The 12,341-nt window shown below is 40.5% G+C and overlaps 1 protein-coding gene across 14 annotated transcripts in view; it reads right to left on the bottom strand.

The window, feature by feature from the left end:
• syne1b (spectrin repeat containing, nuclear envelope 1b) overlaps positions 1–11,715 on the bottom strand; it is a 75,431-nt gene extending 63,716 nt beyond the window's left edge. For 7 of the 14 annotated variants that reach the window (XM_042222408.1, XM_042222412.1, XM_042222403.1 and 4 more), the window contains exons 1-3: positions 4,082–4,819; positions 3,036–3,097; positions 476–571 (exon numbers count right to left, since the gene is read on the bottom strand). In XM_042222408.1, the coding sequence (XP_042078342.1) occupies positions 476–571; positions 3,036–3,097; positions 4,082–4,157 (234 nt within the window). In that variant the 5' untranslated portion in view covers positions 4,158–4,819. Of the gene's footprint in view, positions 1–475; positions 572–3,035; positions 3,098–4,081; positions 4,824–10,293; positions 10,578–11,597 lie in introns of those variants that run through there. The other 7 variants (XM_042222402.1, XM_042222415.1, XM_042222405.1 and 4 more) reach the window with 2 other exon arrangements.
• Positions 11,716–12,341: the final 626 nt, after the last annotated feature.

The following is a 12,341-nucleotide window of genomic DNA, read 5'->3' as shown; positions in this document are numbered from 1 at the left end:
CAGTGGCCATGAACTCCTCTGTATTTTAGAGTCAAATGTGAAACCATCTGTCCAATAGCTATAGCTTTACCGAAAATGGGTTCCGCCATAGGACAATGATCTCAAGCATATCTGCGAATCTACAACTTGAATGGCTTAAAAATAAAAGCATCAAGGTGTTGCACTGGTCCTGACCTCAAGGTGACTAAAATGCTGTGGTGGTACCTTCAGACAGAATGTCTGCAACCCTCACTGAACTGAAGCAGGATTAAAAGAATGGGCCAAAATGTTCTCACAACAAAGTGAGAGATGATAAAATCATAGAGAAAGCAATCAAAGTTATTGCTTCTAAAGGTGTTACAAGGCACCTGCATCATGGAGCGTAATTAGTTTTTCACAGGACTGTAAATTGAAAGTCCTGTGCAATCTTTCTTTTTCACATGAATGTAAATTCATATAATTTATGCCTAGATCCTGAAAAAGAATAAATACTTACAAGTCTTTGGCCAGACAGGACCTCAAGCAGTGCCAAGAGCTTCACCCCATCTTTGATGTCCTCAAACAGGTCATTTACCTCCAGTGGTGGTTTATGCTGAAGGAGAGAAGATGGTTTTAATGTGCAGAAGCAAAAATGTCATGAAAATCTGCAGTAATTCGAAGCTAAACCATTACACTATGAAGTCTGGCATATCGAAGGATACCAGCACATTACAGCAAAGAGGAGAAACCAAAGGCTGTTTGTGAGAAACAAGCTTGTTAGCAACAACTACACAGCCTCCCTGCAGCTGAAAAGATGGTGCCTTTTCCTCAGCAGTGGCTTGGTGCCCAGTCCTGAGGCGGTGGTACTCATTTAACCCTAACCGGTTACTGTCTCCTGATATCATATCCACACTTTTACAGAACTGCAGATTCTCCAACATGAATGACAGCGTTATGACGTACTGTTTTACACGTTCAGCACAGAATAAATAACCAGAACACATGTTTATTTATTCAGCACAGTGAGGCTGTAATTAAAAGCAAAGCTCACCATGGGAATTCTTTATTTGGCACTGTATACGGGCCATTTCACAACTCAACATATTCCATGACAGGATGCTGTTGGCTGCCTATTTGGGGCAAAGCAGCATGAAGAAGCAAGCTACTGTCTTGTTACTGGTTGCATGTACTGTTTTGTCTTTTTGTCACAAAACAACATTAGATAATCTCTTATTGTGCTCAGCTCTGTATGATCTAAATGAAAAATCTCAGTAAATGCCTGGACAGTATAACACTGCGTGGGATCACCATTTGGGTTTTTCCTGTGATTTTTCACCTCTTTATACAACCTAATTAAAATGCACATTGTTCCTTCAACACTGCAGCTTAATATCCACATTGAAGTATGAGACCCAATTTTAGGAATGTAAGTTTAAAGAGTTTTATCTATATGTCGTGATCTATTTTATTTCTGTTCGATAAAAAGAAAAAGCAGCCCTTCAGCATAAAGCAGCCTTTGTAGTTTGGAAAATCGCACGTACCCTGGAAACTTAAAAATTACTGCGCTATCAGCAAACGCTTAGCAGTGGAAAAACAGTGAGAATCACTGGAAAGTTGCTTAGTAACACAATATCAGAGGAAATGGGCACAAAGGCTGAACGGAAGTGTGACAACTCGAGGAAGTTCAAACTTTGATAAACTTTGTTCAACACTCATCTATAAAAAGATAATTTAATTCAAAGCGATTCTTAAATATTTATACACGAGTGCACCAAATCTTTATGTAGAATTTTTTCATGACAGCAAAAAAAAAAAAAAAATTGAGAAGAAAAGTCGCCACTGTTAATTCTTCTGGTAAATCAGGCGGTTGCTCAGGAGCTGTTTGCAGTGCAAACCTGACTGTGTGAAATGGCTTTCATGATGTGGCTTATGCTACATTAGTCCTATTGGTATGCGCAGTGTGTGAGCTTGAGCGCAGTGCATGAATAATGATGAATAGACCAACAGCGCGTCCCAACTCTGGCCCACCACATTACTCAGATTCTTCTAAAGTTTTAGAAGCCAAGCTTTGAACTATCGTGGGCAGATCAGGCTCAACAAAAGGCCCCCTCTAAACCAAATCCTTTGCCAGATCCCAGACTGAAAACAAGCAGCGTTGCCCCATGCTACACATTTTGCTGTGTCATCTGCAGTTACATAAAGATTCCCAGCTAGTTATTTATATTTTGAGTAATTTCTGGTATGCAGTACATCAACGGACGCAATCTAATTTAGCTCCTGACGCATTCCAGTCCCACTGTGATGCAATACAGCATGTGGGCATGTGTTATTGTTGTGCATTAGGCCCTTGTCATTTACATGCATGAACCTTATAGGCAGACGACGGCCTGCAGGGAACAGTCCTCACCCTCTTGCTCTCCATCTGCACACTGCATCACTGTCCCTGCCAATCCTCTCCGCAAACACACACACACGCCGACGCACACACAGAGTACATGAATAGCCGAACACCAACACACATACTTACGCACTCTTAAACAGAAGACACACAAACGCTAAAAAAACTACAAACACATAGCTCAAATGCCAGTTTTTAGTTAATCCTTAAATCCATTTCACTTTGACTATAAATATTCCAAGTGTGATTCTTTAAAACTGAACTGATCTTTGTCTGATCTAAGCTGAAGAATCACAGGTTTGTATGTATGTGGAGTTTGTCCCTTCCCCTTCATTAGACCAATTGTAAAACAACAGCCCAGTTTCATTAAACAGGATTTTGTTTTGAGTGCTTAAGCATCTTGGTAAACGATGTCATTATTTACAGCTAACTGGATAAATTCATTTGTCTTGTGCAGTGTTATAAAGGCTGGTGTTGTCACGTGGCAAAAATCATTTCCTTTTACAGATCTGACAGGTCAGCAGCTTGAAAATAGAAGCTACATAAATATGACAAGTTTGACAGGTTGCTTTAAGTGAGTTTGATCAGCCTGTAAATTACATTTCCGATAGTTTATAAGTGATTTAGGTTAGTTAAGTAAAGAAAGCAGTGAACTGCATGGATGGAAACTCACACTTACCTTGGCTAAATGAGAATTGATCCATTTTGTGAAGGTTCTCTTCTGCACTGCCTCTTGCTCATCTGGAAATTAAAGGAACATAGTCCATGTCAACACATGATCGCTAAATCGCATGCTCCGATACATTATGCTCCAACGTTAGGCTCACCAGAAGAACTGGTGATATTTATAGTGAACAAACCACCAGATGAAACGAACACACATAGTAAACTACTAAAAAAAAAATCATAAAACACATAAAATAATAATCTCGCTTAAACTTTTGTGACTTGAAACCATTTTTGGACTTCCACGGTCAGAATAATATTTTGTCATAACTTACACTATATAATGTCTGGTGGCATTGGAGCACTCCTGCACCGTGTATGTCCGCATGCATAATTTGTGGACTATTTAGATGTGTGCGGTTGATTACCAGGTCTAGTATAAAGGATCCTCCTGGGAAGTGCGCTCCAAAGGAGGTCACACCAGGAGATTAGAGGATGAGAAGAGAGGCAGATTCTCACCCCGCAAACCCTGCACGTCCAGCGTTAACATGTGTGATTGTTTAGGTCACCCTCAGCCTCTCTTGTGGCCTATTAATATATTCATTCCAAATCCCTCATGCATTATTCAGGATGTGTAATAAAAACAACACATTTCTTTGCTTTGGCTGTTGACACGGTGAGAAGTGATTTCTAACACTCTGTCAAACATACCAGTTGGCTAATGCTGCATGCCACACAGAGTGGCCATTTTCAAATATCCACCCTTGGAGATATAGACAGTGGTCACGTGTTTAAGGAGGCATTGGGAACACTATAGAGGGAGCAAAGATATCAAGTTAACCCACAGGCAAATGCTTCATCACTGATGCACTAGGAATGCCCACTGAAGCATAGCAAGTACATACAGATGTGAACATGCAAGGATGCAACACTGAGCTGTGTTTGGGCAGCAGGCTAACTAGTTCTCAAAGCAGGGATTCACCTACAAAGCATTAGGATATATTATGCCCCATATTAGCCACATACGACCACACAGACAAGAGATGATGCCCTACTTACCACGAAGATACTGAAAAAATCCAGTCACCAGATTTAAAGAAGTCTTCCTGACAGATACATCCTTATAGTGAGCCATTCTACACCCCACTCTCCGGCTCTCGCCCTGTGCATTTCATGAGTTCCAGTGTGCATATATGTGTGCGCGAGAAAATAAAATCCAGAGTGGAAAAACTGACACAAAAACACCCAGATGTCCTTGCACCCTTTTTCCAGCAGGAAGCAAAACAGATCTGGCTGTCTGGTTTCCCAGTGAAAGCAAAAGAGCTGCTGGAGGCTGTGATGAATACGTCCCCTCCTCCCTGACACCCTCAACCTGACACACACACACACTCACACAAGCACACACACATACACACGCGCACACAAACGGCAAAGCAGAAAACCCTAACAGAAAGGGTGATTTACAATCCCATCCTTCCTTCTTCCTGTGTTTTTCCCATCCAGAGGAGCCATGCCTGTGTGGATGTGCACAGCCCCCGCTCTACTGCCTCGCTGTATCATCGTACCATCTGAGGCTGGAGGGAGCTCAGCTTGAAGCATGGCTCCACCAATCAGCATGCGGGAGGCGGTGATGTCACAGCCCTGGATGCATTATCCCGATTTAAGCTTGGTTTGTGTGTGTGTGTGTGTGTGTGTGCGTTTGGCTGTATTTGCCTCTTAGATTTGCCTAATCCTCTATGAGACTGACACATTTAAAAGCATTAAAAAGCCAAGACAAACTAAAACTAAAACTTCAACAAGTTACTTTTTTCACAGCACAAATAAATAAATTACATTTAGGTTTATTTATTAAAGAACAAAATTAGACTTCTTCACAAAGCTCTCTATGCTACAACTAATCTTAATAATTAATGCAGTCTAGTGAGTGATGTCTACCACCTGCTCTCTCAGTGTCAATGCTATTGTGACGTCAAAGCAGACACACCCACGCCGGGATCCCCTTTGTACAAAAAGAAGCATGTTAAAGCTCTCAAGCGTGCCTGTATTGTTCTATTAAGACCTCGAAGAACCCCCTCAGCTCTGACCAGTCTGACTACCACTTAACTCTCCTGTATATAACACACAACACTTACTAAGTATGGCACATGATACCTTCTCAGCTCCTGCAGAAAAATCCCTTTATTCTTTCAAGACCACCAGCATGCTAAAAGCCTCTCTGATATGTTAAAAATAGGCCTGAGGTTGCCGTTCTATTATTATCGCTCTATAGACTGCTGGTGAAACTGGCCCAGAAAAGCTATTTGGGTGAAAATGTTTTTCTGTTTTTTATCTAAACATCAAAAGGTTATCGGTACTCTTAAAATGACGCGTAAAGCTGCCCATACTGAGAACAATAAGCTTTCAATAGAGGTACTAAAACTATTACTCAGCTCAGCTAAATACCAAACTCTCCATATCAGACAGGTCCAACCCAGGAAAAGATCTCAACTGCAAAGGAAGTGATCTGTTTTTGTTCCTATCAGAGGCAACTAGGGCAGGAATCATGTAAAAAAAATATTGGATACTAGTGCCAATATGGGTGTGGTTGAACAACTTAACATATAAAGATGTTTTTTCTGCTTTTTTCTTCAGTCTAAAGCCGCTCAAATTATAAGTGTTGTTTAAATGAAAGGCTGTTTTCGATAAACTCCTGCTTAGGTATGAGTCAAACAATAACTGTATCATGTTAAGAAGTCAATCATGTGTGACCAATATTATTATGATTATTTGTGGAAAGAAAATGCCATATGGAGTGGAAAAAGACTTGGGCCTGAGACTGGGGTTTGGGAAAGTCATCAGTGAGACTGGCAGCAGCTCGCAGGAAGGGCAGACCCCTAGTACCAACCGGAGAAGGTGAACAAACCGGCATGTGGGGCAGGAAGGTTTGCGAAAACATATAACCAGATGCGGAGCCTGGGAGAAATTCAGATAAATTATCTTCAGTGAGTTAAAACAATAAAAATCTGGCAATCAGTAGCAAGTTCTTGTTATTCTATGCAAGGAAACAAAAGTACTGATGTTCGATATCCCACCCCAAAAAACAATGAGAACATCAAAATGAACAAAACAATAAACTTAAGACTTATTGAACTTTTCCTGATGTTCCAGCTGTTCGGTGCAATGCTCAGCATGGTATTAAGGAGCTGTCCAGAGTCCTGAACTCTCACCCCAACCGGTCGCAGCAGATGGCCGCCCCTCCCTGAGCCTGGTTCTGCCGGAGGTTTCTTCCTGTTAAAAGGGAGTTTTTTCTTCCCACTGTCGCCAAAGTGCTTGCTCATAGGGGGTCATATGATTGTTGGGTTTTTCTCTGTACCTATGAAGCGCCTTGAGGCAATTTTTGTTGTGATTAGGCACTATATAAATAAAATTGAATTGAATTGAATTGTTTAAAAGGCTCATTTCCTGTAAAAAGATGCAGGTAGCGGGTAGCTCACACCTTACTATCTGGATTTAAAAGCTCTGCCTAGGACTATTTAAAACAGCATGCAATCATGAGTCGTTATGTTTGTGTCATACTTAATCATCAATGACATAATACTAATAGATAAGTGGCAAATAAAGTGCATACACTCAACTGGAAATAGCACACAACACATCAAACCACTAAAACACCTGCAATTCATGTGAGTAATGAGGTACTTAAGGTGATCTTAGGAGAGATGATACCACTGGAAATACTGTAGAGTCGGTGCTCAGCTTCACTGGCTAACGGTGGTCACCTGGGAGCACTGTAAAAGCTCACTTTTGTTCCATTTAGTCGGCAGCAGCCCTAATTGAGCTCCAACAGGCCAACAACAATCAAGTAGGCCAAGAAATGATGTGCAGTTGGACTCAAGCCAGCCAGCCCCATATGAAATGCATGAGTGAGAATGTGTTACTTAGAATGGCTTACTTATCTTCATAGTAATATGGCAACGGTGTAATCTAATTTTCAAAAACAAAGACATATAAGCATAATACAAGCTGTTGCAGATAAATAACTAGCTTCTACAATGTTAGGAATCTAAAACAGCCTGATGCGGAGAGTAATTAGGCTCCTTGTTCATGAGGTAAAATGAGTTTGATGGCTGTCTGTTTGCACCAGCTGTCAGTGACGCAGCAGAGTAAAAGCATCTCTTACGGCTGATGACATGCATGCTTCTCTTTCTTTCTTTTTCATTTACTTGCCGTTACTCTGTTGATGATGTAACGACAATCCACTGTGGTGCACACAACGGGTGCACTCTTACATCAAAGTGTGACCACTGGCAACATGTAAGCTGTGAATATGTTTTAGCAAAAAGTATGATTTTCAGAGCTCAAAGAACGCGACACACGCTAAACATTTATTGCTCTAATGTTACTCACTGGTTGCAGTCCTTTACATGTGAGCATTTATATCTAATTATATCTTTTAATCTGGATATCTCTACATTTTGGGCTGCTGATCTGACTGAAAAATAATTTGAAGACATGTGTTGGTGTTGTTCCTGCATAATCATCATAATGTTGGTCCAGGATCAACATCGCAACTGACCAGTCACCCTGTTGTGATGTCATAGCTTTGAAATTTGGAGTAAAAAAGAAATATTTTCCTTTTTTTTTTAATGTAAAACTCTCTTCTGGAACAAATAACAGGCATTTCAAGTATTTTGTTTATTGATTATTGGAATGTAACAAATATGATATCAAGTTAGCATTACTGTTATTCAAAATTAGTTACTCATGTTGGTTTGCTGGCGACAGTTCTAATAGTATTAGCTAACGTATTGGCTAATGCTAACAGAATGCCGAGACAACATGATTGGTCAGTTGCAAAGACGATACTGGACCAACATAATTATGGTGATGCAGATCGTGCTTGTTACAAGTTTTTGTTTCCACTCTTGATATTTGTGTTTGTGGCATACATGTGTTGCCAACAAACACATGTATGCCAAGTTGCAAAATGCTCCTTGGTAAACAAACTTTGCAACATCAATCTACATGATTGAACGGTGTTTGCTCTTCATTTTTTAAATGATCATTTATCCATCCACCCATTTTCATCTTCTTCTGCATGTCTTCAGACTGTGATGAAGCTAGAATACCCTGTGAAATCCCACAGTACATGCAAACTACACAGAAAGGCCGAAACCTACGCACGCAATTCACTGCACACAATTCACTGCACACAATTTACCAGCTGTGTTTCCGCATATCCTGTTTGACACACGGTCTCAACTAGAGTGAAACCCACAAGAAGTCAGTGAGCGTATTATGAAAGGAACACGCCTGTCACGAATGCTCCACCTGGCAACTAACAGGCATCAATTATACCCCGAGGGCATTTAAGGTTGCAAGGTGAACCATCATAAAGATTTTGAATGAAAGCGACAAACAGCGGGAAACCATGATAGAAGCAACACGTTCTTAATCTACCTTTTTACATAATGGCTTTGCTGTCAATAATGCATCTGTTGCTCCATTCAAAGTGAGTGTGCAATAATTGTCTCTGTAGGATACTTTAATTGACAGGAAGCTGCATATGATTTCCAGTGGAAAAGCCAAGAGCACCTTGCCGATTGCCATCTAAAATCACCGGCACGCTAATGTCTTCCAGATGTGACTAATATACACTTCCTGGCATGAAACACAACAGCGGCTGGCACTTTGCAGTGCAGATCGTGCCATCTGTGCACTGATCATATGAACGTTAACAGGATTTTTATCATTTTCTTTGTAAGACCTAAGAGATTTGGCATATATTTATCACTCGGCAATACTGCAATGTCAAGAAACAATCCAAGCATGCTTCAATTAACTCTGGGTGAGCTGGTAGTCCCTCATCAGGGTACAGCTCAGCCAATATGAAGATATCAAAACAGCCACACAAAAGTGTTCTTTGTCACACATTTATAACCTTCTTTTAGTTAACATATTTTACCATTAAGCAAAGTGAAATAGCAAAGTGAAATAGCTGTGCAATGCACAGGAAATGAGGTTTCTCTGCAGCAGGAACTGGGCAGCACTGGCACAACCACAGACAAACCTTTCATAACACATAACAGTATCTATGGCGACACGCCATAAGGTGTGAAATTTCCTAGTATACTGTATATCTGAAATACAACTAAACCTGTGCCAGACTTGACCAGACTTGTGAAATGATGGTTGTGGCCTAATGCCCTTGTAACAAAAGGGGGACGCCAACAAAAAGAGACTCGCGTTATCGACCTATTCTCTTACCAAGGACAGAAAGGGTGTCAGGTTTTAGTCTTGTTCAGTGCATTGTCTGTGCACTTGTGTAGGCACTGTTGTTACGATTCAGTATCTCCTATCAAGACTCGAGGGAGATTAAATGTTTCTTGCAATCATTATCTTGTCTCAAAAAATAAACAACAACCAAAATAACCTACAACTAAAGAGCAAAAATCAGTTCACTGAAAGAACTTTTCTGACTAAATAGCATTCTAGCACTTAAGAAGCACAGCGTTCTCTGCACTGGTGACAAGACTTGATGCTACTTGACATGACATGATGTCAAAATGTGTGCCTCTTTACTAAGAGTTTGACCTACTAATACTCACATGAAATCTAACGTGAAGATGTGAAGACAAACTGATAAAAGAAAATGAATCATGTGCTTTATTTCACCGTATTCACAAAATAAATCAAATTGTGTTCCTCCAAATAACTTCTTAATTACCCAGTCTGGGTCACCAAACAACGCACTATGTCTTCTTGTAGTGTGGTCACAAGATTTGCAGGAATCGACATTATTTTTTCTTGACGCTCTAAATGTGATTACGTACTACCTGGAAAAAAAGCCTTGGACAAAAGGGACCATGTGCACACTATATCAAATTAGCCAAATGTGTGATTCTGTTATGCTTTCAAAACCTACAAATGCTTGAGAACAAGTCAGCTGCAGTGTAGTGTAACTTTGTACTGAAACACATATGTTATAGTGCAAACTATGGGCATTTTAAAACTATTTAAATCAACCGGCAACACAGTTTGCAGAGTGCCAAGAAATTTATTTTAAGAGTAGGTTTACTAACTGTAAGCACACATGCTCACATACTACTTTGTAAGTGTGCGAGCATGTATAAATGTAAGCCTGCATGTGTGAGCATCCTGGATTGCAAATGTTGGCAAACTTCAGATGGGCGTGCAGCCAGACTTTGAATCAGCACAATATTACAGTGCAGCAGTGCAGGAGCAGAGGATGTTGTGTCCGTAAACCAGCTGAGCAAAAGAGTGCCACTTACCCTGCAGTCTCTGCATCACATTAGCTATGTCCACAGACGATCGACCTGGCTGCCTCGGAGAAGCCATGTTGTCTCCTTGCAGCTGTAATGACAAGGTGGTGTCACTGATGCTGAGAGCAAAAGATCCTTCACAACTGTCCCGTGTGGGACATCCCCTCTGCTCCTCCCTCCTCCTCTCTACTTCTTTCTAATTTCACTGCAGGAGAAGGCCCAATTGAATCTCAGGTTTCATGAAGGGACAAGCAGGTCTACTGTCCAATAGAGGCACTTCTTCCATTCACCGCCTGCGACAGAAAGGTATATCACTTGAGACTGAACAGAATTATTTTGCTGTATTGTTCCACTTAAAACCTAAAAGATGAAACGTCTCCAAAGATTTCTTTCACAAGAGCCTGTTAGTTAGTTACTTTTAAGTTCTTAGTGGTCTTAATAAGATAGATATTTGCAACAGATCAGTCAGTAAATGATTGTGATCAACAGTAACTGGTCTCTAAGTGCTATTTACTCCTTAATATCATTCAAGTATCCTTTGAGACAGGCAAATTCATTCAAAATAATACTTGACTGCATTTAGTTTCCTATGTTTTCACAGATAACTAAACATATTATTGCATCACAGCCAGGAAGGCACACGTATAAGGACAACAGAGCCATGGTTTATGGTATTAGTGACACTTGTGCTTTTCTGACTCTCAAGAAAATGCATATATAGGATCCTATAAGACTACAGGTGTTACAAATGGGGGGGGATGATGACACAGTCTAACAGCTAAATATTTGCTTACATGATAGGTAAGCTACAGACTATGAAGACATTTGACTGAATTTGACTGCACTTAGAAACTGGCGGGAAGTCATAGATACAGATTTAGATATAACGGCTAAAAACGGTTTCTCCTTGGCCGATGCTTTCATTTATCTAAAGCAAAGGTTTTTTTAAAACAAAAAAGGAAGTTAAACTGTCGACTGAGGAAATGTAAATTAAGATTAGCTCAAGTAAATTTTTAATTTAGCTGGACACCAAGCTTTGGATCCAAAGCTCCCATGCGTTACTAATCCTACCGGCAAGTTACTTTACTCTTAACTAGTGTCTATCAAAGTAGCAGAGCTGTAGGGCTATCTGATGTATGTGCATGTGCGAGTTCGACAAGAGAGGAAGTTACTAACATTACAGAAGCAACACACACAAGACCGAGCACGAAAACGCCCGAGCGCACAAAATACAGGTAATTAAACAGGAGGATAAATGAATGAAACAAAAACAATCAAGAAATCTGCAGCAGCTTCTTGACATTTCATCTTACCGCATTGAGCACTGAAGAGCACAGTAACTTCACAGGGGAAGTGCCTGTGTGCTGCGCGTGTGTTGCCTCGTTGCCATTGGTAACTCTGAAAATGAAACATGGTGGCGTGAAGCGCTGCAGCCGCCTATAAGTTCGCGACCGCAAGAAGCTGAGCGGCAAACTGCTGGCAACAAGCTGCACCACACGCTGCAGGAGGAGGGTTCGGGAAAGTGTGGTCAAGTTCCTGTCATTCCTATTCTATTCTAATCTATTTGTTTGTTTGTTAATTAATAGGAACAATGGGTTTGTTTTTCTGCAGAACACAGATGATTCCCGGGTATATAGCCCTTTAAATATAAATTACTTTCGATGGCAAAGTGATAACATTTTAAAATGGTTAGCAAATAGTGCATGGCATAAATGAAAGAAACACACTGTGGTGGTTTAATACAGTGCATGCACATCAATAAACAAGGCTATTAAAGATCATCTGTAATCTGTAATTAATTACTTTATTAATTATTAATGTGCTTTGCTTTATATGCTACTAGAGCTATTTTCAGGTTGCCAGATTGTTAAAAAAAATCCTCCTCCAGCGTGAACCTTTAGAGGGACCTCAGTAGACTGTTTAATTACTTCTGCTCTGCAAAAGGGCTGCTTATTAACATTTGCAAGTGACTTGTAAGGGGCGATCGTGGCTCAAGTTCGCCTTGTAATCGGAAGGTTGACGCTTCGAGCCCCGGCTCGGACAGTCTCGGTCGTTGT

Source organism: Haplochromis burtoni, unplaced genomic scaffold (genome assembly GCF_018398535.1).
Source record: "Haplochromis burtoni strain Fernald_Lab_line unplaced genomic scaffold, NCSU_Asbu1 Contig_85, whole genome shotgun sequence".
Classification (NCBI taxonomy): domain Eukaryota; kingdom Metazoa; phylum Chordata; class Actinopteri; order Cichliformes; family Cichlidae; genus Haplochromis; species Haplochromis burtoni.
The sequence above is the reverse complement of the archived record's forward strand: the minus strand, read 5'-3'. Positions and strand labels throughout refer to the sequence as shown.